The 27,674-nt window shown below is 37.4% G+C and overlaps 1 protein-coding gene across 1 annotated transcript in view; it reads left to right on the forward strand.

The window, feature by feature from the left end:
* Positions 1–555: 555 nt before the first annotated feature.
* Positions 556–27,674, forward strand: part of PAWR (pro-apoptotic WT1 regulator) — a 47,243-nt gene continuing 20,124 nt past the window's right edge. The window contains exons 1-2 of the mRNA XM_014074392.2: positions 556–688; positions 1,233–1,852. Coding sequence (XP_013929867.2) covers positions 1,391–1,852 — 462 coding nt within the window. The 5' untranslated portion in view covers positions 556–688; positions 1,233–1,390. The remainder of the gene's footprint in view (positions 689–1,232; positions 1,853–27,674) is intronic.

A 27,674-nucleotide genomic window follows, 5' to 3' on the forward strand; every position in this document is an offset into this window, starting at 1 on the left:
GGGAGATTTTGCTTTGCTGTTGTTAAAAGTTCTATCAAACATAATTAGGAAAGTCGGGTGTAAAAGAAAACTGGGTTCTCCTACTGTGAACTGCTGTACTGAAAGCCTAATTTCAACAACTTTAGCTCGCAGAAGAATCCTGTCCCCAAAAGTTAATACTGAAATGTTAAAGTTGCAAATGGAGGGAGAGGCAGATCTCTGTTTCCTAAAACAGACTTTGTACAGTACGCATCTTAATAAAGCAACGCTAATATTTGTATGCCTGATATCTATTTCCACCAAACTGGTCTTACTTCAGGCGGAAGAAATTATGCTATACTAGAAGAACGCAGGTATTAGTTGCCTGTCACCTGGGCGGTCATGGGAGGCATGTCGAGCGTCGTACAAACAAACAGGCGCCGCTGCGCTCAACTTACAACCGGCTCGGAGGGAGTTACTTCTGCAGGCACTCAGGGTTAGGGAGGCTTCTCCACGCCCCTTTACCCATTGTCAGGGCCACCTCGGCAGTTTCCGCTCCGCCTCGGCTGCTTTCGCCTGGTTACCCTCCGCCCTATGGGAGAAAGTCGGAAAGTTTCGGGAGCGCTGCTGAGTCTTCCGGGACCCGCTTCGGGAGTTCCGCGCCGCAACCAGGCAACTCACCTGGGGAAGCCGCAGCCTCCGCAGCCTCCTTACTAGGCAGCATCAGAGGGTAAGCTGGAGCCGGCGCTTAACGGCGCTGGTTGAGACGCTAAGAATGTAAAATTCGTTGAAGCCGGGAGTTGGAGAAAGAGAAAGGAAACTGCTTGGTGGGGGAACTGTGTAGCCCGTGGGAAGGCGAGAAGCGCGCGTGTTCCGTAAAGTTAGGCTAAGGCAGGGGTGTCTGCATGTCTTCGAGGCTTCCCATCGTCCGTCCACATTCGCTTGGGAGGAAAGCGGAGAGGTCCGAGAAGAGCAGCTTTTATAGGCGCTTCTTGCGCGTGAGAAAGAAAAGAGTTCGCAAGATGTGCGCGTAGAGAGGGTGTGAGAACTACAGCCATTCCAGCGTGTAAAGTTGGCTGGGATTTGAGTAGCTGAGTAGCCGAGAAAGTCCAGTTTTGCTGTTAAACGGAGATTGGGGGGGGGGGGCAAAGGGAAGCGGAGCGGAGCTCCAGGGGCTGCGGGAGACCCAATCGGGGGGCTGCCCTGGGGATCTGGAGGAGCACCTCCCCGGAGACAGCGCGCTCGTCTCACTCGTTCCCTTTTGTTCCCTGCAGAGGGTTGCGTGGAGTCCTTCCCACCACCTCGCTCGGCGACTGTCCTTTGGCCGGCCAGCAACTTTTGCCAGTCCGCTGGGTTAGTAAACCTCGGAAGGTCAGCAGCCACGTCGGGGCTCGTTGGGAGGGCGCCAAGGAATCGGCAGCTTCCCTGAAATATGGCCACCGGGGGCTATCGGGGCAGCGGTGCTGCTACCACCGATTTCTTGGAAGAGTGGAAAGCTAAGCGGGAGAAGATGCGGGCCAAACAAGCACCGCCGGCCGGGGTGAGTGATGGCAAAGCTGCCACCAATACTGCCACTAGCGGCAGTGGCGGCAGCGCCGCCACCGCCGCCGAACTTAATAACAACAATGGCAGCGGCGGCATGAATTGCATCCCTCTGGCCAGAAACACTCCGAAGGAGCCCCAGCCGGCAGCCGGAACCAGAGCAGGAGGCGCGGGGGAGCCCCCGGGGAGCAGAACCAACGCGCCCCCAACTTCCCCCGAGGAGGAGAAAGTGGCTCCCAAGGGCAAAAGCTCCTTTGGCCCCAGCGCCCGTAAAGGAAAAGGGCAGATCGAGAAAAGGAAGCTGAGAGAGAAAAGACGCTCGACAGGTGTCGTGAACATCCCGGCCACCGAGGTGAGTCGGCGCTGGGTCAGGAGGGCCGGCGCTGGGGAGGAAGGGGCGGCCCAGCCCGGGAGGGGAGCCACGCCTCTCCCTTCGGCTGCACCTGAGGAGCCTGGCGGCTTGCGAGGCAGCGGTTCCTCCCCGTCTCTCTCGGGCCTGCCTGGGCTGCCTCGGTAGAGGGTGAGGTTGCCCGCCTACAAATTGCTTCGCGGGCAGTGGGAGGCCGCTGGAATGAAACTGCTCGAGGCGCTAAAACCACAGAGTGCTTCATTCATTTCTGTGGTTGAGTCCTTGTGGCTTGACAATTGCAGATCCACCTAAATGGATCGAACTGGACTTTTTAGCACGCCTGTAAAGTTGGGGCTGTTGTTTTCTATTAAAAAAGGTAGCTTTGGTGTTTATTCTGTTTATATGAAGTTACTTAAACTGCTTGGATCCGGAACAGCCTTACTTGGTCCGCTTGCAGGTTTCACAGGCTTGTGACTGTAGAACTGTTGAGTTTGGGTAAATAAAAAAAAATCAGGGTAGTCTATAGGAGATTTTTTAAAAGTGCAAATAACTTCTAATGAAATTTTAAAAATTCATTATGGATTAGTATAGTTAACTGTTGAATAACACATGACCTTAGTTTTGTATAGGATGTGTCTGAAGATAAAGTGTTAAGAAAGGCCTAAAAGAAAAATATCCTAAAATATGATTGAACTAAATCCATATAGTGTGTTCTGAATTGATACTTAAAGAAACTATTCTGATTTTTTAAATTGCTTTAAAAATGTTGATCTGTTTTTAACTTGTCTTAAAGATGTCAGTCTCTGTTAAATACAAGGTAATAGAGATGTTATAACCAATACTGTTACTGTCAGGTACTGACCTTTTTTTCCCTTCATAGTATTGGTTATAACTATTAACTTGTATTTAACAGAGACTGACATGTTTAAGACAATTTAAAAACAGAGATAGTGTGGAGTTCAGTATAGTTTTTTTCCTCTACAATACTAACTATGCAGTGGCTTAAAAGGGAGAAAATAATATTTTTGTTAGCTAATACAGCTGTCGTTTTAAAAAACTTATATGTATTCTGGCATTAATTTAAAATGCTGCCAAAAGTTATAAACGTGACAATATCATGAGTCTCTTTAAATGGAAAAGCAGAAAACTTGGTATTAACAATCCTCTTTAGTATTCCAATAATGTAAAATAATATTGCTATGCTTTTTTTCTGGAACATAACATCTGAAATCACCTAATACTTTATTTCACAACTGCCTAATTATTTCACAGCTACTTAACGAGACTCTTAGAGGATGCTGTTGATGAAAACAGTCTTGACTTTCTAATGATATTTATGCTAGCATCTGCTAAGAGCAGATGTCTAGGAACTTGCAACAATCTTGGGCAAAATAATTTAATATCTATCTGAATCTCTAGTTTAAGGAAATCTGTTGGGAAAATAGGCACAAAGTTCATCTTATTTCTGCAGTTGTTCTTTCAAAGGAAAACCAATTCATCTTTTGCCATTGGATAACTCATACTATTCAGTACGTTTTGCCCATCCTCCAAAAGACATTTTTTGACTAGTTATTTATTCTAACATGTTGTTTGACTTGCGTTTGAAAGATAGAAGGACTTAACAATCCTTTTGTATATTTTTCAGCATATCTGATATATCAGTTTTGTTTCCTCATTATTATGAAAATATTGATATGGCAATTAGAAGATAGCTACATTATGTCTTTTATTATCTACAGATCGTGAATAATTTGAACACATTGACTAAGATATAACTTTCTCTTGCCTACCGCTAACTGGTTTTTCCAGTCTTGAATTAGTAAAAACAATTTTTGTTGCCATTGTCCTGTTTGTTGATTAGTTCCCTTCTCCGTTCCATTCGTTTAAATTGGTATTTAGAATACCATTTTATGCCTACTCTAATGGATCTTATCAACATGGATAATATTTTTTTTGAAGTAGTTCTAAAATTAATTGCACAAGTCTTGAATTAGTAAAAACAATTTTTGTTGCCATTGTCCTGTTTGTTGATTAGTTCCCTTCTCCGTTCCATTCGTTTAAATTGGTATTTAGAATACCATTTTATGCCTACTCTAATGGATCTTATCAACATGGATAATATCTGTTTTGAAGTAGTTCTAAAATTAATTGCACAAATCTTCAAAATTGGAGAAAGGTTTGTTAAGTGTACCCCTGCCCCCAAAAGGGCCAATTTCACATTCAGCAACAATTTATTCCAAAAATGATTCCTGTAATCCCTTTGAATTGGGCTTGGAAAGGAAGTGATGGAGGAATGGGTGTTAATCAGTCAAAGCTAGAGGCAGTGAGGAGAACTTTTATTTAGTATCAGCTTTGGAAGGCGGAGGACCCCCGACTACAAACCTGTTCCTTAAAGAAGAGTATATAGAGATAGTAAATAACTTAAGAAACAGTACCAAATTTTGCAAAATGCAGCTCAAAATTCCAGAGGCCAGGCAGATGTTAGGCATTACCTCCTGTTAGTACCCAAACACAACTAGTCCTTGACTTGCAACAGTTCACTTAGTGACCATTCAAAGTTACAATGGCATTGAAAAATGTCTTATGACCATTGCAGCATCTCCATGATCACGTGATTTACATTCAGATGCTTGACAACTGAATCACGCTTATGACGGTTGCAGTGTCTCGGGGTCATGACCCATCTTTTGCAACATTCTGACAAGCAGTCAATGGGGAAGCCAGATTCACTTAACAACCAAGTTACTAATTTAACAACTGCAGTAATTTAGTTAGCAAATATGGCAAGAAAAGTCATAAAACAGGATAAAACTCACTTAACAAATTTCTCACTTAACAACATAACTTTTGGGATTAATTGTGGTTGTAAGTTGAAGACTACCGGTAAATAAGGGTAGAAACAAAAATACTACTCCCAGCTTACTCAGGTGCTCTAGATATCACTATCAATAGCAAAAAAAGGCCCCTGATATACCTAATGGTATCAATAGAGTCATAGTTTGCTCTAGGTAAGTTATCTGACAGGTAACCTTGGCTTTTCTGTGCCAAGTGCAGACCTAATCTGACACTAAAAAGGGTTTTGATCATCTATTTCCTACTAATGTTTTTGGAGCCACAACACCACTGCATTGTTTACAGTTTGACTAAATATGGAATATTGGACACTGGGCTCCACTTGTTCAAACTTGTTTAGTGGACTGTTCTGGAGCATTATTTCATTGTTAAAAGTGTAACAGTTTTAGAACAAACTCTCTGAGGGAAGAGGTGACAGAAGTTTATGTGTCCATGCACAGATCTATGCCTGCGCCCTGATGCAGTCCGAGATGTGGCCTTGGGAGATCAGAAAGGTTGGAGTTATTATGGGCTTCAAATAGGTTCGCAGGATGATTTGAAACAAAACAGATAAAATGTGGGAAAAGTATACCCTTTTGAATATAGTTTCTAAGGGGGAGAAGTCACCTTTTTAATATAATGAGATCAGAAGCTTTAATATAGTTGAGGGAGGTAGAATTGGTGAACTGAATGCCATGAGTGGGAATGTATACAATAGAAAGTAAAGGTTAGAAAAGGGAAACATAGGTGCATTGATGAAGTAAAATGTGGACTTTGATCTTGAACACAAAGGTGTATAGAAAACCAGAGAAAGGATTCTGATTTCAGATAATTTTTAGGTTACAATGGATGGTAATGAGCACAAAGGTGCCACGAGGAAGGCCAGGAAGGATTTGGAAGACCTAGTGCAAACAGTACGCAAGTAGAGGGTGAATGGGAGAGGAGGACCTGCAGAGGCTGTGCATGGGCGGGTGTGTGCGTGCTATGGGTGGGAGCAAATTACTGTAATGATTACTTTGTGAGAAGCTGGTAGGGAAGGTTACAAATGATGATCATAGCTCCTTGCTATGTCATAATCATGAGCTGACTGCCCAAATTATGATCATATGATTGTGTGGGTGCTGTGATAGCCAGAACTTCAAGGATCGGTTTGTATGTTTATCTTTTCAGCAGCACTGTACATTTGAATAGTTGCTGAATGAATGGATGAATGCTGAAGACTGCTTATAAAGCATCTTGTAGTATGAATAATGGATATGTTAGATGAGTTGAGTCTGTAAATTCTGGATATATAAACTATGATGAACTTGTTTGGCAGCTATACATATTAAGCATATTTGTTTATATGTACATTTTCATTATATAATTTATATTTGAAGTTTACTTCAAAATATTGATTGAAATATTTACAAGTTAAAATATTCTAGGTAGTACTTTAATTATCACTTCTTGGAAGCAATTCATGTTGTGCAATATGTTTTAACAAGTAGATCAACATATATTTTCATTTACACATAAGAACCATGGACTTAGCCAGATATTCTAGAAGTTTCAGTATATTTTTCTACATATTGTTCTGTATACAGACAACATGGAATTTTAAAGTACACTATATTGTATATTTTGTGTACAACTTTCCCTCTATTAATTTATAATATTAGGATTTCAGTACATAGATTACAGTGTGTTAAAAAAACCCATTTCTTCGCAGGCACTTTGGGAAATTCCTCCTTGTGAATTAAAATAACTTGCTATTGAGTTTTTTTGATAACATAATAAATTCTATAACAACCACCTGTTTTCTATGTGAAAATCCAACGGTGTAGTATAAGGACATATGGATCAACTTTTTTTTGCTAAAGCTAAGCAGAGACTAGTTGGTATATACCTTAACTTTTAGGAGACTGGGAAAATACAAGCATCTCAGGGAGCTTCATTAATACATTCTTGCTGCATATACAACTAATAGCTACTGACATACTATGTGTCATTTTTTTCAATGTTTTTAAAAGGTTTTTAATAAGTTACTATTAAGTTGTCTAGCTCTTTATCATGCATATTTGTTTCAAATTAGTCACCTAGAGTTGGTTGTTAGAAAGCTGGATGGCATACAACTAAAATAAATAATAATTCTAAATAATAATAATTATTATTATTATTATTAACTCTTAAAAAAATGAAATTAGGCTACCAAACAGCCAAAAAAGCTGAAAAAATTTCGCATTTACTATATATGGATGATTTGAAACTCTATGGAAAGTCAGAAATAGAAATCCAATCATTGACAAATACAGTCCGAGTATTCAGCACCGATATTTCAATGCAGTTTGGCATGGAAAAATGCGCCACTGTATCCATAAAAAGGGGCAAAATCACTGCATCTGAGGGAATTGAAATGCCCAATGGCCAACTAATTAAATGCAAAGAAAATGAAGCCTACAAATACTTAGGCATTCTGCAGTTGGATAACATCAAGCATGGAGAAGTAAAAACTATTGTCAGGGGAGAGTACACCAACAGAGTTAGGAAAATTTTGAAATCTAAATTGAATGGTGGAAATACAATCAAGGCCATAAATACCTGGGCAATACCAGTTATAAGATACACAGCTGGCATAGTTAACTGGACACAAGCTGATTTGGACCTTTTGGACCAAAAAACCAGGAAACTAATGACAATGCACTACAGTTTACATCCACGTGGTGATACTGATAGACTATATCTGCCCCGAAAATCAGGTGGCAGAGGATTATTACAAGTGAAGCAAACAGTTGAAGAAGAAAAACATGCACTGGCTGATTATTTAAAAGACACTCAAGAACATCTATTAATCGAAGTAAAGAACAAAAATCTACTGAAGGCCCAACAGACAAAACAAGAATACAGAAAAGATGTGATAAAATCAAGAATGGAGAGTTGGCAGAACAAAGCACTGCATGGTCAATTTCTGGAAAAAATAAAAGATAAAGTGGACAGTGAACAAACTTGGTTATGGTTAAAAACAGGTACATTAAAGAAAGAAACAGAGTCACTAATCCTGGCTGCGCAAGAACAAGCTATCCGCACAAATGCTATTAAGGCCAAAATCGAAAAATCCTCTGATGATGCCAAATGCAGACTTTGCAAAGAAGCTGATGAAACTGTTGATCACATACTCAGCTGCTGTAAAAAAATCGCGCAGACTGATTATAAATTGCGGCACAACTCAGTAGCACAAATGATCCATTGGAATTTGTGCAAAAATTATAATATTAAAACAGCAACAAACTGGTGGGAACATCAGCCTGAAAAAGTCACCGAAAATCAGATGGTCAAGATCTTGTGGGATTTCCGTATACAAACCGACAAAATACTGGCGCATAATACACCAGACATCACACTGGTTGAGAAAAATAAGGTCACAATCATAGACATCGCAATACCAGGTGATAGCAGGGTCGCCGAGAAGGAACATGAAAAAATCGCAAGATACCAGGACTTAAAAATCGAAATTCAACGACTATGGCACAAACCAGCAGTGGTAATTCCAGTGGTAATTGGCACACTGGGTGCTATTCCAAAAGCACTGGAATTACATTTAAAACAGTTAAAAATTGACAAAATCACCATCAGTCAAATGCAAAAAGCCGCACTGCTTGGATCTGCACGCATATTACGAAAATACGTTACGACGTCCTAGGCCCCTGGGTGGGGCCCGACTAGTAACCAATGCCAAATCCGATGAAACAACTGGCCGCTGTGATACAATTGTATAATAATAATAATAATACAGTATTCAGATTTTAAACAGTTATAATTAGCCGTATATTGGCATGAGCTGCTACATGATTTCTGTTATTATTGTCAATTTAAAATTTAAAAGTACCATTCAGGAACTCAATAATAAGTATGTGTTATTTGTTTGTTTGTTTCTATTAAACAATTTGGTTATAAAATTGCAACTAGAAAAACAGCAGTTGACTTTGACTTCTCATTTTATATATCCCCACTATTGTGAATAAAAATACCACTAGAGCTTAGGTAGAGCTAAGCCATATATTCTCGGTAACACTAAATATATTTGATATGTCAATTAGCACTTGATATTTGAGAAAGTTTAAACTTTAGCTATGATTGATGGAAAGAGCCATGGAAAGTATACAATATGAAGAGAGTAAAAGAATTGAAATGGAAATGGTCACGTAGCAAGAACTGATTGCAGGTGGACCAAGACAATCATAGACTGGAACCCACTTGATAAAAAGCATCCATGGAAGAGACCTAAAACACGATGGATCGATGACATCAGCAAATGTTGAGGGCCCAATTAGCAAAAGAACTCAGGACCATACAGGTTGGAAACATGCGGAAGAGGCCTTCATCCTGCAGTGAAGAGACAATGGCTAAAATGATGATGATGATGATGATGATTTGAAAAAGTTATTGAAAATGTAAACTTTAACTCCTGGACTATAGATTTAAATTTATTCTTTAAATTTATATATTCTTTTAAGCAGGTACAAGATTGTTGGCGGAGAGGGTACACAGATAGCCAGGGAAGTGATTAAAGCCTGGGAAACGGGCCCCTTGTCTGTTAACAGGAGTGCTGATTTACCACCAGCTTATCAATTAGTTAGGAGCCAAGGACTTGGCAGCCAAGGAAACAACAGTCAATGATGTAATAGCTAGCCATCAACACCCCCCAAAAGCCACACAAAACCAAGCATCACATAAATGCTACACATAGAACAGCCCAAAGTATACATTCTGTAGAAAAGTTCCCTGAAAATGACTCCAACACGAGTCCGAAAGTTCAGAAGATTAAACATCTGGTCCCGGAGACCGATCCTGACTAGATCTTACAAAAGCTATCAAGGAAATTGTAGGAAATATTGATAATATTATTTTGCCCCAAACTGATTTTTGTTATATAACAAATAATAGTGCTTTTATTAACACACACTGGAATATTTTTTGCAAGAAACTGGAGAAAGGATTATTTATCTTGATATTTATAAATTCTAATTAAAATTAATGAGGCATATATAATTTTTTACATAACTTTTATAATGTGTTGTTATAATAACTTCCAGAACAAAACATACTAAAGGACTTTATCTAAGGTATTGTATCCTCAAGAAATAGTGATTATGTGATACAACAGTAATTTTGTATTTCTGCCCTTTGCCATCTATAATGATTTAATATATGCAAACCAGCCACTGACTGTCTATCAGTCAGTCATATATCTCACCCACTGAATTCTGTTGACAGCTTTAAATATACAAAAAACAAATCCCCAAATATTAATACAATAACCAATAGTCTTTCCAATCCACAGTGACAAAAGATCCTCTGCTTATACTAAGTTATAGCCTGGGGAAAATGCATGTTTTTAGTGCCCTTCTTAACCAGGAATCCCGCCCCCCAAGAAACTATATATGAGGGATAAGTGCAGAGAGAGAAAAGGCCTGTTTCACACTAGAGGACATTGCTTAATTGATGGGACCTAAAGCGAGTCAAAAGGGATGCGGTGGCTCAGTGGCTAAGACACTAAGCTTGTCAGTCAGAAAGGTCAGCAGTTCGAATCCCTAGTGCTGCATAATGGAGTAAGCTCCTATTACTTATCCCAGCTTCTGCCAACCTAGCAGTTTGAAAGCTGCAAGTAGAAAAACAGGGACCACCTTTGGTGGGAAGGTAACAGTGTTCCGTGTGCCTTCGGCACCTAGTCATGCCAGCCACATGACCACAGAGACATCTTCGGACAATACTGGCTCTTCGGCTTTGAAACGGAGATTAGCATCGCCCCCTAAAGTGAGGAACAACTAGCACATATGTGCGAGGGGAACCTTTACGTTTAAAGCGAGTAAAATTTATTTTCAGAAAACATAGGAGACTGATGATCCCTCAAAAAACTGTCCTACCTCATGTAGAGCTTTAAAGATGACAACCATCACCTTGAATTGCACCTGGAAACCAATTGGTAAACAGTGTAGGTTTAAAAATGAAAGTAGAATCCAACTAAGTGCAATCACATTTTCTAAATAAATAAGAATAGAGTGCATTCCTCAGTTTGTCCAAATGTGAGATCATTTAGTAGTACTTCTGTTAGGAGGGATGAGAAATTAAGCCTAAAAACAAACACATCTTATGAAACAATGCCAAATTCTTATTGAAAATGTAGAACCATCTGCATTTTATTTATGAAAAGGAATACATTAATATCTTTCTTGATTGTAGTTCTTGATTTTATATCTGTTATTTAATTTTAAAAAGAGAAAAACAGTGGAAGATTTAGAGAAAAAATAGATTTAGAAAAAAATAGAGCAACAACAAATAACGTCCCTTCAGGCTTCCCCAGTGAATATAATATTAAAAGTTGGCCAGATTATTTTGGCACCTGAGGAGTGGAAAATGTTTTCTTTCAATAACAATGCAGCATAATAAATAAAATAATCAGCTGAGTTTTCTTAATGTCAAAAATAACTCAAAAGGCAATCCATCATGTTACCTCTTGGTTCATTCTGGTGGCATTAATACCTTTTGCTTTATTTTGCTAGCTTCCTAAACTTTAATATATAAAGATTCAGTCACATCCCCTTTGGTAGGATGGACATATTTCTTCTTTCCTCTTTTTATTGCTTATTCATTGTACTAAATTATCTATAACAAATGTTTAGGTAAACAGTCTTAACTAAATATTTATATCTTGTGTTTCTGTTCAAAAGGATCTGTAGGGCAATTGAACATCACCAGACAAACATAACACGATAAATGACTACAAAAGCACATTCAGCCATCTACTGTACATCAGACAATTATTTCTTAAGATGGATGGGTTTTGTTCTGTTTTTCAGAGATCAAAGCCAGCGTTTTGAATTAACAACTAAAGTAGTAGATGCAAAAAGACTCTACATTAGTTTCCCTCAAAAACTGTCAACAAACATGCATGGCTGTCAAACTCAACACAAAAATAGTTTTTCAGCGCTATAGTCAAATTAATCTATTGTATTATAAGCAGTTGTCTTATGACATCCTTAACACCTTTGTTCATTGCAGTCCACATCATTGTATTTCATGAAGGCATGGGGGTTGGAGGTAAGTGTCTATGGTATTTGAGGGCTTGCTGAAACAGTGTAGTCAATGAAGAGAATTATAGGAACTACCTACTTAGCTGATAAGAACAGTTATTGCTCAGGCAGTTGTTGGACATCACAAAAGCAATTTTCTCACTGGCCAGATCATTTTCATATGGGTTTGTGTTATATACAATGCTATCGTTAAATATGGTTGTTTGATTTAGTTTAAAGCTGGCACGGCCAATTGTAAGCCATGGATTATATGTGCTCCTGGAAAGCTAGTAATGTAGGCCCTATAACCATGATGGCGAACCTATGGCACACATGCCAGAGGTGGCACGCAACGCCCTCACTGATGGCATGCAAGCCATCACCCCAGTTCAGATCTGCGCGTGCCTCCCACCGGCCAGTGGTCTTTGAGTTTCTGCCGCGCATGCATGGGGAGCATTTGGGGGCCACACACAGATGTGCAGGGGCTAGGCATGTGTGGGGAGCTGTGCACACATGCACGGGTGGGGCACTTGCACAGGGTCCAAGGGTGCATTACATTTCGGGGGGTTCTGGTGCGCACATGCACATTCACACCTACACACACATGCTTTGGGCACTCAGTCCGGAAAAGGTTAGCCATCATTGTCCTATAAGATTGTAAGCTTTTAACATTATGTAATCTACTGTCCATACATTAACTATATATTTTATATGGAGCCCAAGACAATTCTTCTTTACCCAGGCAAAATGTTGCACACTTATGGCTGAGAGAGATGTGCAAATTTTACAAGAGGGATCTTCCATTCTTGTGAGAATTCAGTTAATTATCAAAAAAGGGTCTGTGGTACTTGCATCATTTTGTATAATGCCTGAAAAAGATGTCTACCCTTACTGTAGTTAAGGCCAAACTAAAACATGCTGACTTCTTACCTATTCTTTGCAAAATGAAAATACGGTCAATAAATAGAATATTTCTACTTTACTGTGCTTCTGAATGTTGTGTTTTCAAGTAGGGTTACTACGAAGTGTAAGTAAGAACAAAATACCATACCATAATAAAATATTAATAACTGAACTTTTCAATTATAAAATGAGTGATAGTCTAATGTAGTTCTTAACACTGTACTGAGACACCCTGATTTATTCAAAGGGCAGATTCAGTCCTCTAGTAATATTTTGTAATACTAATTAAATGTCCTATTTTGGCTCCACATAGCTTTTACTGGCTTGTTTCCTGCCTTAAATTATGATTTCTGAAGAAATTGAGCTCAATTTTTGCAGGGATAATTCCTTCTGTACTGTTACAATTTTTAGGGCTGTGTTTTTTTCTTTTTCTTTGTTCTCTTTTTAAAGTGGTTGAGATCCAGCCATTGCCACAGAGATATTCCCCTTTTTAATCATCTGTCTTCTCAGTAGCCAGTTATCTAGAATTTGTCCAATCTGAGCCGCAAGACTAGGTTTCTCGATCGCGCTACTGTGCAGACATACTAATTCAAGGCTCAATAAAAAAATGGAGCAATGACAAAGAGTTTGTGTGAGGAGGAAATTAGATACTGCATTCTTCTTTCAAGGCCTACTTTGAGTCATCACAGAAGTGGTTCTAGGTAGGATTGCAGTCATTTCAGAGTCTGGCTAAACCTGTTAGAAAAATCTTATTTAGAAAATTGTCTCTTTTTATTGTAACAGGGTTCCTAAAGCTTCCACTAATCATCTGTGAATAATGTTTGACTAAGATCCTTTATACAGTGCCAGTCAGCTCATACATTACCCAATCAGAAGTTTGCCCTTTATACTCAACCTTTCAAAAGGCTGAGATATTGCCGTATGATCATAGGTCACTTGTTAGCTGAGGACAAAACTGCTGGTCTCTGAATTCAAAGCCCCTTCCTTCTCCTTTGTCCAGCAAGCATTTTACATGTTCAGACACAGTTTTAAAAAAACAAAATCCTACCTGCATTGCTGATAAATCGGAGCTATTTTATATTTTTTGAATTGACACTAACTATATTTTTGTAAGTAAATACCTGCCCCAAATAGTTTCACCCTCTGTTCTGACATCACCCTGATTTGGAACATAGCCCTAAGTGTTTCTCCCTCTCTCACACACATGCGCACACTGAGAGAGAATGAGAGAGAGAAAGCTGGAAAGAAATTGTTCTTATCAGCAATTCAGTGAGCTTATAATCAAAGCTGGCCATCTTTCTTTCCTCCATGCTATTTTTTAAAATAAATATGTCCTGAAAATGCATTTTAAAATGCATTCAGAATTCAGAATGAAGTAATGAAATACACTTCTTACTGGATATATTTCTCTTTCAAGCATGAAATCAAATATTGTTTTAATGTCATGATGCTCTTCTTTAATTAAATCAATACATGTTCTAACTAGCCAGTTATAAAAAATGCCCTGTGTAAGTTAATTGGAGTGATGACATTTTACAGAGATTCAGTATTATAATGTATTATTGGTCACTTTATTTGCCTTCTGAAAGGCTCTTTTTTATATTTTGCAGAATGGGTCCCCTTGTTTAATGGGATTAATTGGAGAAAAGTCACTATATTAATTTGAAAATATTTAAATGATGGGCTTCATAGTTCAACCTTATTTACCTCAGTTGTTTTTACTGTACAAAGCCTGTGATGACTCGTTTCAAAGTAAAAATTTGAATAAACAGTTACCAGTTTTACTAATGATGATACAGTGCTTCATTCTCAAAAGATATGGAATTCTATTGTAAAATACTGGACTATTATTCTTTGTGTTTAGAAGCAGAAAATGCTGCTTACATATAATAAGTCCTACCCCCAAATTCCCACCTACGAGTAAAACTTGCAGGAGAATCATGGACAGACTCACAGGTTTTTAGGATGAAATAGAGATGAGAGCATGTATAACAAGATTGTTAATAGGACAGAATAACAAGTTGTTTATGTAAGGAAAGCTGCATTAAGTTACACAAATACTGATGCTGTATTAACATAATATTTATTTATTCTACTTTAGATTTAAGACCTATGAGTCATGGCTTCCACTCATTTTGTTTTGCTTGTAAACTCTAAAAACTCTTTAAATTGATGGATATTATAAAAAACTTTCAAATAAAGTACACCTAAAATACATAAAACTTTCAAATAAACTTTCAAATAGTTTAGCGACTGTTTGCAATTATGATAGTGATGAAAAAGTAACTTTCTGATCAATGTATGCATTTCCGACCTTTGCAGCATCTCTCAATCACATTAGTTAGTTAGTCAGTACCTGTTGTCCTGGTCCTGATCTGTTTTTTCTTCTCACAGAGTGAAGGGTTTACTCAAAAACTCTCCTCTTGAGTTGCCCTTATCTTAAGAAATGCTATGACTTTTATTAGTTGGTTAGAATCCTCCAGCAGGCTGTGCTGCTGCTTGACAATGTCAAAACCCTAATCAATTTCATACTATAGGCCTTTTGGTCATCTAAGTGGCTAGGCTAACACAATTGTGTGTCTGCTTACTCTCTTGAAATCCCTTCCTTTACAATGAATGTAAATACAAACATTAATTTGCTTGTTGCTAAATTATCCCATTGCTACTAGGATAAGCATTCCCAAGGGGAGGAAGGGTGGGGAAAAAGAGTTATGAGGTTTGCCCTTTTATTTAGCTTCCTCTTGACTCAACTTCCAGAAACTGTCCCCACTATTTGAGCTTATCTGACTGTTTGGGACTATATCTTTCTGATGCTGTAAAATGTAAAGCAAAGAAGAACTGAAGTAAAATAGTAAGTATAGTCTTGATCATGTGATTTTTTTTAACTTAGCAACTGCTTTGCTTAATGACCAAACTGGTCATGATAGCTGGTCCCAATTGTCTTAAACAAGGACTACCTGTAATCAAATTCTTGAGTTATTTTTATGTGAATATGAAGACAAAAGGACCAACAACTTATAATAGTCAATTTTGGAAACTGCAATAGACAGAAAATGGAATGTTTTATGAAATGCATGTTGTAACAAATTAGATTTCTGATTAGAATGAAAAGCATGGATGTGTTTACATTTATTCTCAACAGGATAATAATTTGGTGTGTGTGTGTGTGTGTTGATTTCTCTGTGATACATTATACATTTCTTTTGCCTTGAATTATCAGAAAAACATGCATTAAAAAAAACCCTTGTTCATTGTTTGCCTATAATGACAGACGGTTAAGACTCTGAAATAAGTTAGTAGCTTTCAATGGTTTTGTAAAACTTGATATCTATATAATTTTGTGAAATATTAGTGAGGCATCTCTGGTGCCGCCTATAGTATTGAGTCCTACTTTATATTAGGTACATCACACTTTATCACTGTAGGTTGACAAACTTAAAACAAGATGTTGTCTGTACCTTTTCAAATGTGATCTAACTACATGGTGAAAATCTTGAGGAAAGAATACAGTGCAACTGCGTTAACAGAAATGTTGAGAGGATAAATATTCATGGAATCTGGTAACTTTCCTTTATTTTTCTCCTGACTATGAACATGGAAAGTACCTGATGCCTCTTTATTTTTAAGAATATCCAACTTGAAAAACATATTTTTGTCATCACTGCCACTATAGTTGAAATATTTGCATTCTTTAAAACTTAACAGGGCAGTGTAATGAAAGAAAGGTTAAAGACTTTTAAATTGGTACTCACTTCTTACATGTTGGCTATATCTTAATATAACAACTTCTAGATCAAGTAACCTCAATTGTATTAACATGATTCTGGTGGAAAGTTTTGAGTTTTTATATATAAATTTGTATGAGTAAGTTTTAAATGCTGGATAATGTTTAGTTTATTTGGATCACATTGAGTTTTTTGTTCTTAACTGTACTGCCAGCTATTGAACTCACTTTGAGTTAGTAAGTGTCATCTGCTTATAAAAGGCACGTAGGATCCAGTTTTTTTTCTTTCCAATGGCTAAATACACTAGCAAAATCTGTATAAACACTGCCAGAAGTCATAAGAGTTGATCTCAAACGAATACTTAATTGTTTAACTGTATAAACAATGCCATATCTTCTGCGATTAAGCTACTTGAAAAATATTTACATTCCTTTATATTTTTGTCTGTATTTCAGTATTTCAAATATGGTCTTGAGTCATCTTGCAAATACTGTATTATGTTCTTGAATGTAGTAACAAACATTTCTTGATTTGGATATGTTTTACTAAGTTGTTTTTTGTTGTTCTTTATAAAAAATTTAATTAATTCTACATGTGGTAGCAACAAGTAGTACTTCCACTACTTGGTGATTGTTTAGTTGCAATGAATTAATATAGCAGAATAAATCAGGAAATTCAGTTCAGAAAAATATTTAAAAATGAAAATATAATGTTAGTCAATTTTATAAGGTATCCAAAAGGTATTTGATAATGACAACAATTGAAGTAATTAATTTTGCTGCCTCATGCCCTCTTTAATGGCTAGAAGGGTTATTACAAATTAACGCACACTTCACAGGGTCATGTGAAATAGAGTTCTAGAAATATCACCTATTGATGACTTTAAAAAATGGTCCATGACTAAAAAAAGCAAAATGATGCCTATATATATGGACACCACTAAATGAAGTATACCAAAATTAAATTGACTATACAGGGAGTTTGAAGGGCTGCGTTATAAAGCAAAGAGGCTGACTATGGAGCAGATTATAAAGTCATGCAAGTTTCAAGTCAAGATGAAGTAGAAAAAAGCAAATCACAATATGAGCTTTAATATATATTTACAATTCTCAAAGAAAGCATCAGGATTTAGTCTGAGTCCTGAATTTCATTGATAAGGAACCAGGAGACCTATGAAATGGTATCAAATAATTGTTACGGATTGTGAAAATAGAGACTGCCAAAGACCAAGAAAGCAAACTGAATGTAAGAACAGATGGCAGAAATTTCCAAGTAAGGAAGAAAACCAAAGACAAAGCTTTCAGGAAGCAACTTAACAAAAATTTCAGAAAACTGTTAAAAGAGACATGAAGTAGTATTACAATACTACAGATGTTACAACAATATCTGTAAAAACATTGTAGATGGAAATGGGCACAAAAACACAAGGAAGATCAGCAAACGTAGAAAGAGTGTCCAACCTTGAAATGGCATGCTGAAGTATTCCAGGAAAGATTACTGATTCCAAGAAAGCCAAATAAAGATCGCAAGTTTAAACTGAATATCGGTACAGTAGAGAAAACATTGAGGGTACTTTAGAAGTTATTCCTAATTACAATAATGTCTAGTATGAAAAAAGAAACTAAAACAGCATTCCAGACATTACCAACTTGGAAGGTATTATAAATTTATGGATGTTTTCATAAATATGGAAAGAGACAGAAGACGAATCAGTAAAATGTCTTAACTAAACAGTTTCAAGAAATCTAGAGAACAATAGCATGGCCAACAGATTCAAAATATATGTCAATGCCAAAGAAAGTCTGAATGTGTAAACTGTCATACAGTTTCGTTAATTCCACATGTTAGCAAATTATCATTAAAGTAATTCAACACATATTAGAATTTTACATGGAAAGAGCAATGCCAGATGTTCAAAATATGAGACCTAGCTTGATGCATGTTGAATACATAAGAAAGCAAAAGAAATCCAAATAAGCCATAGTCTGTACAACATATGGCAAAAAAAATGGCTTTAGGTTGGCAGAGGAGTCAAATAAGGCTGTTCACTGATTCATTCAACTACCCATGTATAATTGAATACATATTGACGGAAGCTATATTGAAAGAAGATGAGAATGGTTTTAAAACTGATGAAGGAAACATCAGTGATGTGCTGTGATGAGGATTCCCTGAAAATTCAGAGAATAACTCAGTTCTCAGTTGATATTTTGGACACATTATGCACAGATCTAGCTCTCTGTTGAGATGTTTACGATGCAGGAAAAATATAAGAAAAGTGAAGAAGAGAACAACAAGAAGGAAGATTGATGGAATCAGTGATCCACCATTGGAAGATGTTGGGGACGCATTATGACCCATAACCAAATTTCCATTAGCAATGTGTTCTCTTCAGTAATACAAACAGACTTGTGTTCAAGTAGAGTTTGTGTTCTTCTCATATATATCAAATTAGTTAATTGTGAAATGAAACAATAGAGCAGTATACACTCTAAATAGGTCTTTGGTTGCTCCAGCATGTTTCTTTATTTCCTTAAGATCTTAAAAGTTCCATAGTAATTGTTCTAATGACAAGTTGGAACTGATACCAGGAAAAAGAAGGATCAATGAAATTGGGTATCAGTAGAACTGTGGAGCTACATTGCTTGTATAGTGCTTGCTCCCTTGAAAATAAATCTTATCACATGCTATAGAATAGGACAGCAACTCATGAATTTCTATTCCTGCTAAACCTTAGGGATTAAAACCATTGCATTGCACCAGAACAAAAGACCAACAGTGATAATGTGTGGATTACATTAGATTTTACTTACTTCAGTTAGTGTTCATATTAGAATAGTATGTGGGTTTGTATGATGAATAATACATTAAGTTTTGATCTCTGTTATTTTTCTTCTAGTAGTATGGCCATGGAATTAGATTACCTAATACCTACATTGAATTTAACTCCCAGAACACAAACCAGCACCATTAATATACTGTTTTAAGTAGGAACCCTGCTCAGGAACATATAGCAACAATAAACAGTGATGAGAAACCAGATTCACTTAACAATTGTGTTACTAATTTAACAACTGCAGTGATTCACTTAACAACTGGAAAGAAAAGTTGTGGGGCAAAACTCATTTAACAAATTTCTTATTTAACAACATGCATTTTGGGCTCAAATGTGGTCCTAAGTTGAGGACTCCCTATATACCAAGCTAGGCGCTTATTAAGCTCACTAAATTAGTCATTAAGACTTATTTTGGCCACAGGTCATTTATCTGATGAATTTTGAGCACTGCAGTACAGAACTGTAGATATGATTGGCGGCACACAAATCTAATAAATGAATATTGGTAAATAAACTTGGCAACATTGCAAGTTGTATCATTTTGGTATCAGGTAGCGACATTGCATGTTGTAGCACAGTTGATATCCGAAAGCAGCAGGGAGATGTAGTCTTGTGTGCTGCGGGTATTTATACAGCAATGATGAGAGGAGACTAGTATGGATATCTCTAGTATTCGGCACTGGAGAAGCACATGCTCCCTTGTTTCTAGGTGTCCAAAGACACAGGGGTATTGTCTTTCTGAATAATGAATCTTCCTGTATCGGTTTTTTGAGGAGAGCTGAGGGTAAGGTAAAGGCTCCAGTCTTTAGGGACTTCAAGTTAGGTATGCCCTAGGCCGGGATGGCGAACCTATGGCACATGTGTCACAGGTGACACACAGAGCCATTTGTCAGGGCACATGAGGCGTTGCCCTGTCAACTGGCCAGTGCACATGCACGGGCTGGCAAACTGAGTTCAGCCTTTTTTAAAGCCATTTTTCGCCCTCCCCAGACTCCAGAGGCTTTATAGGAGCCTGGGGAGGGCGAAAACAGCCCTGAAGCCTCAGGAGTGCAAAAAGCCGCCCCTATGGGCAAACTGGAAGTTCAGGAACAGACTTCCAGTTTGCCCGTAGGGTTGGTTTAAGCTTTCTGGAGCCTTCCGGAGGCTTTCCTAAAGGCTCAGGAGGACTAAAAACGGCCCTATGAGCAATCCGGAAGTGACCGGTTTGCTCATAGGGTTGGTTTTTGCCCTCCAGAGGCTTCAGGGAAGTTCCTGAAGCCTCCGGAGGGCCTCTGAGGGGGGGCAGGGAGGCTGTTTTTGCCATCCCCAGGCTCCTATAAAGTCTCTGGAGCCTGGGGAGGGTGAAAAAAGCATGCAAAAATGGGGGGGGTCATGCCTGTCATGCACGCATGGATGCTGGGGGGGGCATGCATTGCATTATGGGTGCGGCTTGCCCGTGCACGATCCCCCTGCGCTCCCCTCGCTTATGGCACGTGAGCCAAAAAAGTTATATTAATTGTAACATCCTTACAATTATGATTAAAATTCAGGCATTTGGCAGCATGTTCATACTTAAATTACAGGGACGTTCCAACTCCCACCCACTTATCTCCCCCTCCCCATTTTATGCTCTTTTAATGCCTGTAAACCTGCCCTGTGGGGTTCCAAACTGAGGCTCTGGGCTAGCTTGCCCTGTCCTGAGAAATCTCAGCTGTCCTAGCCAGAGCATTCATTCTCTCAGCTGCCTTCTCTCCACAGTCCCACATGGATCCCCAGCTTGTCCAACAAGCACCCACAAACATTTGTTTGCTCCCAAATGCAATTAATGCCAGGATTGCCATTGTAAGTCAGTGTGGTCATGTGATATCTCAATTTAATAAAGGCAATTCGGTCTTAGTTGTGGGTGCAAGTCAAGGATTTAAATATTGGTGTTGAGTCTGGCCTTTCTTGCCTAACAGTATGTAATATGAACGACACTTTATGGTTTTGTTGACATGCTAAATTATACTTAATCTAAAGTGGAAGCAGACATTTCCATTTTTGTTTCTGCTTCACCTAGCAAGATAGAACTTGCAAATCTAGGGAGATTCTAGGTTAATTTCCATTGTAACCTCAGATAATAATGTTTTGCCAAATTCTTTCAATTAAATTTTAATCCATTTGTCACTGATAGTGCAGTAAAGAAATACAAAGCAATAAACTGTACTTGGTGCTGGAGATTATTAATGAGAAGACTTTTGAAGCTTCTCCCAGTAAATGGGGAAGGAAAACCTGTTTGTTGATTGCCTCTTTGCTTAAACTTCCTGTAAATTACCTTATATGCAACTTTCACAATCCTATCTACTAAATGGAACAGGCTTTTTTGATAGTATATTGGAAAATGTAGCAGATTCCCATCCAATTGACATAATCCATTGCCAGATTAAAGAACCTTCCAGAAGCAGAGGGTCACCCTAAATAAGGCACTTTCAATCAAGCATATAAAAGTATAAAACAATAACAATGACTTATTTCAGAAACCTGTTTCTCTTATCTCCGTCTTCTCTTACTGGCTTGAATTACATGGCTATCCTAAAATAGTCTAATGCTAAAAGGCAGCTGGATTATGTATATTAAAACTGGTTTTAGGATCCTAAATTTTCATTTACAATTCCTTGAAAATGCTCTTAACACTTAAGAGATGTTATGTTTAAAGGATTGTGTGTTCTCTTTCGTACACTTAGTATGTATAAGCTACACATACAGGAATGTAATATTGGTGCTTATGTAAATCCATTTATATACTGTTTTTGCCATGATAATATTTAAGTATAGCAAAACCATTGCTTTTCTTTGTCACATAGAAATGAAAAATGACAATATTTTAAACTATGACATGAAAACAATTGTTTTTAATTACAAAGTGCACAGCTTTCATGCATTCTGGTTGAAGGTGTTGCAAAGGTTAATAACTGGGTTGCAACATCTATTGTAGGAAAATATTTTTTTTAGCTTAGTCAGTGTTAGCTTCCATTTAAGGAAGAATGTCTGTTAAGACCAGTGGTATTTACTAACTCTGCCTGTGAAAACATTCCTTTTCACCCTCAGATGCTGGTTCAGCTGTCTTTCTTCTGAGATAAATTATTTCAGTATATTCCGTACACTTAAAAAATTTAAGCATGCATTTTAGTACTCTGGACAGAAAAAAATGATTGCACTTATTATTATGGAATATATGACAATGCTGTTGTACTTTTAATTATTGCAGTGCTTTTGTAGTGAACGGTTCTAAAACTGTTTTGCATTAACTATGCTTAATTGCAGAGGTGTGGGTGCTGTAAAGTAGTATTGAACCTTGGACTCAATAGTTAAATTCATACTTTTTGTCTGCGGTATATAGAAATAGAGTTAATCCCTTGAAATTTAGCTATATTATACCAGAGACCAGGTAGCAATAACTTGCCATCTTTATCTGTGTTCAGAAATTAAGCTGAGTTAGGCCTGGTTATTGCTTGGATGAGAAACCTACAAAAGTAACAAGGCTATAAGTTTGAAGCCTTTTAAGACTGGAAAGTGGGGGAGGAAGAAATCAATAGAAAGCCATTTCAGTGTTACAAAAAAAATCTCTATATGTTTGTGTCCTTGAAGACCGCAGGTATTGAATTTGTCTTATCTTTTAATATACAGACAGCAATGTAAATGATAATCTTTTAGTAAGCTACATTAAGCCTCAAGCTCTTTTATCCTGGAGATCAGCCAGAAATATCTCATAAAAATATGTAGGAAAGGAAAATGAAAAGTAACTGATTAAAAAGCAATAGTAGGAAATTTGGTTCTGTATGCTCTTTGGTATCATAGTTTTGCTGATGTTTCCCATCAGATGTCATCAGTTTGATTCAAATCAGAAACGTAGTTCTAGAACATTTATTACAATCAAGAAACCCAATATAAAGCCATAAATGTAACTTTAACTGTTTAGTATTGTTTGGAGAAACAATACTGCACATGTGGAATAAAAACAAGTTGAATCAATTTCATATTTTCATAATTCTTTAATATAAACAAAAATTCATTATTATCTATTATTAGTAGCTCTAATATCTATTATTATTAGCTCTTAGCAAAAGTAAACAACTTGAAATACCATATTTTTCGGAGTATAAAATGCACCTTTTTACTCCAAAAAAGTGGGTGAAACAAAGTACAGGACTTGAAGATGCCACAATATTTTTTAAATATTTTTTTAAACAAACATTGACAAACAAAACATATAACATAAAAAACATCTTCCATTGCCATACAGTGTGTCGATTGGTTACAAGGTTTTTGTGCATCCTTTTCATAATCATCACTTAAACTTTATATAAAGTCACATATTGTCAATCAAATATATTTCTATACATTATTATTATAGTACTTCATTTGTTTGACTATCACTATTATTTCTTCATTTTAAATGAGGTATTCTAAATATGGGTTCATTTATACTATAATAATTCATTACATCATCTTCAATATATCCAATAATAAAGTAGTTTTATATCCTATTCTAAATTAATTCTATTATTTTAGTATTGGTAACGTTCTCTAGTAATTTTCAATTCCATGTTTGTTTGTTTTTTATCTGACCACTGATAAAATAAATCCCATATCCTATAAAATTGTTTATCTTCTTGTTCTCTAATTTCATATGTCAACTTACTCATTACAGCACATTTCATTATTCATATCATCAATCTAATATATATATGTATACAATTATTATGATTATTAAGCATTCATTGAGTATAGCTATTAGTACATCCTTTTTATGTGAAGTATACTAAATTTAAAGTAAATTTATATTATGGCATTTCATTACATCATCCTAAAATCTTCTAATGGTAACACATCTTTATATTCTATTCTATATATAATTGTTTATTTTTTGTAACAAAGCTTTTCAACATCATCTCCATAGTCCTCACTTACAGTTTATATAAAATTTCATATTATCAATCTAGTGTATATAAATGCATTATTATCATTGTTAATCATTTATTTGACTATAACTATTATTACTTTGTCTTATACATAATACTCAAAATTTAACTAAGTTTAACTTAATTTTTAATTTCATCATCCTGTATCCTTCCAGTAATAGTGCAGTCCAATATCTTGCCATTTGTAAAATCTGAATTCTGATAGATTTCTTAAGTCTTATGTGAACTTCTCTTGGCAACTTGTTGCTCATTGCATATCTTGTAAAGCCTCGAAACCCTCCATCTGTTCCTTCCATCAGCTTGTCTTTAGTTATCACTGGTGCTTCAGCCAAAATTACTCTCATTATTTCTGCCAGATTTTCTCCCTTTTCTTCTTCTATGTTTTGAAGTCTGAAATAGAGTTCCAGTTTGTCGACCTCTCCTTTCAATATTCCATATGTATCATTTTCCTCCGCTCTTGGTTGGCTGTCAATGTCAACAATTTTCCTACATTAACTACATTACTCTTATTTAAACAGGTGGAGATTTTGCTATTCAATATCTATATTCCTCCACTTAATAAGAATAATGAGATTAACAAGATCTGGGACAGCATAGAAGATTTTAATCTTGGCTATTCAGCCAAATTCCCCAAAGCTGCAATAATTATAGGGGGGGACTTAAACGCTAGGATGGGTCCAAATGACCAAGCATTATATAAGCAGTTTAAGATTCATTATGATGAAAATGTAACAGAGGAATCTTTGCATGCCAAACAATTTAAAGACCCTAAAGCTAATCGGGCAGGCTTATGTGTAAGACAAATGACTGAACGTTTGGATCTGTGCATCCTTAACGGGTCCCCATGGGGCGATTTCCCAGCAGAATATACTTACCAGGGAGCAGGAAGAAAATCCACAGTTGACTACTGGATAATATCTTATGACCTCCTGAAGTTCTTACAGAAGATAGAGGTAGACTCGCGATTGGAAAATGATCATAATACAATACTCCTTACTCTCACATTGCACCAGAATTCTCTAAGGGCAGGCACAGCCTACCTACCCAGATTAGAAACTCAAAATACCCAGGTAAGAATTAAATGGAATGAGAAAAACGCTAAGGAAGTTACCAAATGAATGTTAGCCCCTGAAACCATAGAGTTACGTACATCTCTACTAAGAAATAACTGTGGGGGATCTTACCTAGAGGGGTTTGAATCCTTAATTGTAAACTTGAATTCGGTTCTCAGTAACAGATCACTAGCTCACCCCAAAATGCTAGTTTCAAAAAGCAAAAAATGGTTTGATAGAGATTGTGTTCAACTAAAAAAGATATATAATGAAGAATACAAGAAAAGTAAAGGTGCCTCCTCCAAGGAGCACACTTACTACTTAAAGCAGTTGAAAACACAATATAAGAACCTTCTAAAAGAAAAGAAAAGTGCGGCCCTGAAGGAGTCTTGGCATAGACTAATTACGGCAGTCAGGACAAAAAATACATCCCTTTTTGGTACATCATCAGGGGATTGGGAAAACCTCCCCTACCCCCAACAAATCAGGTTCCAATTCACGCCTGGGAAGAGTACTTTAGGGAGCTTTATACAGATCCTGACTATGTAACCAAGTAGAGCCAAGCTAGTTTGGACCACACTCCTCACTGTCCCCCTGTTACACCAGAAGAGATATCCCGGTTGATCGGAGCCCTAAAGGCTAATAAGGCACCCGGAGCTGATAATGTCCTGCCAGAAATAATTAAAAAGAACGCCAGTTGGTGGGCTCCACTTTTAGCATCACTGTTTACATTTATAGACAATACAGGCCATATGCCTAGAGATTGGGGAGTAGCAATTATCATACCAATTTATAAAAAAGGGAATAGAAATGACCCAGGCAACTACAGACCCATTAGTCTTCTAAGCGTTATTAGTAAACTGTGTGCCAAACACTTAAATTATAAACTTCAAGATTGGCTAATTTCAGGGGGGATAATCAAAGACGAACAAGCCGGTTTTAGAGAAGGAAGATCGACGGTGGATCATATCTTGGTACTCCACCATTTAGTACAAAAATACACACATAAAAAAAATCCTCTCTTTTTGTGGCCTTCTTGGATTTTAAACAGGCCTTCAATTCAATATCCAGGATCACCCTCTGGGAGAAGTTAAAATGCACCACTATCGATAAACGCCTCCTCTTCCTCATACAAAAATTGTATGCCAATTCCACCCCGAAAGTGAGGTGCAATCCCCAAGGGAGTTTAACTGGCTCAGTAAGAGTACAAAAAAGGGTACGGCAGGGTTGCATCCTGTCCCCCTCCCTCTTCAACTTCTATATTAATCCCCTGATTGATCTTTAACAGAACCCTGATTTCCATCCTCCTAACCTAGCACAACGCAAAGTGCCAATTCTCTTATACGCTGATGACGCCGCTATCATTTCACAAACCCCCATAGGACTGAAGAGAGCAATTAGGGCAACACTCGGCTATTGCAGGCAAAACAAGCTGGTCCTTAACTTCGATAAATCAAAAATTTTAGTTTTTGCTAAAAGACCACGCCAATATTCCTGGCAAATAGAAGGATATAGTTTGGAACAGGTTAAAACATTTAGATACCTTGGTGTGGTTTTCCACTCGCTAGGGACATGGAAGGCACACCTGGATCACACATTTCAAGTAGCCATTAGGTCCGCAAATGCAATCAAACATTTTTTTTATACAGGTGGAGGTCAGTTAGTACCTGCTGCCTTAAAACTTTTTGAGGTCAAAACATTGCCGCAAATTCTTTACGGGGCATAAACAAGAATCCTTGCAAAGAGAGACTTGTTAGAAACCATTCAAACAAAATTCCTGCGAGCCATCTTAGCTGCTCCCAATGGAACTCCAAATGCCCAGTTAAGAATTGAGACAGGTATGCCTCAAATTCAAGTAAGAGCCTGGAAGATGATGGTCATTTATTGGCTTAAAATGCATTTCTTTCCAGAGGGACTGTCCCCACTAGTGTTGACTGACAATTTCCCTTCCCCCTGGAAACAAGCAATTGATCACAAGCTAGGCTCTTATGGGCTTTCATCATTATTATTAATGTCCCTAGGCTTTGAGCAAGCAAAGCAAGTAGTAATCAATAGAATGGGGACATGGAGTTCCAAGAAGAATTAAATAGGTTGCCTCTCCACAGTAGGGACAGAATAAAACAGGGTGTGTGGGAATCGGCAAGATATCTGAATGACCTGATCTCTCCAAAACAAAGAATAGCTTTCTTCAGAGCCAGATTTAACATTCTTCCCTCAGCACTCCTCCAGGGCAGGTATAAAAGAACACTATAGCCGAACGCGTTTGTATATGTGGTAAAGGAGAAGATAATTCACATGTACTATTACACTGCGAGCTATACAGAGCTTGTAGGTCTGCATATATTCTCCCCTTATTAAAGAGATTGCCAGGGAGGGCAGACAATGTTTATCTAGGCTTTCTCCTCCAGGACACTAACCCGGCTACCACGTATGCAGTGGGAAAGTTCTGTGCTGCTGCAATGTCCATAAGAAAAAAATTGGCTACAGT

The sequence above is a fragment of the Thamnophis sirtalis genome, unplaced genomic scaffold (assembly GCF_051295495.1).
Source record: "Thamnophis sirtalis isolate CommonGarterSnake01/CBP01778 unplaced genomic scaffold, rThaSir2_p1.2 scaffold_9, whole genome shotgun sequence".
NCBI classification, from domain to species: domain Eukaryota; kingdom Metazoa; phylum Chordata; class Lepidosauria; order Squamata; family Natricidae; genus Thamnophis; species Thamnophis sirtalis.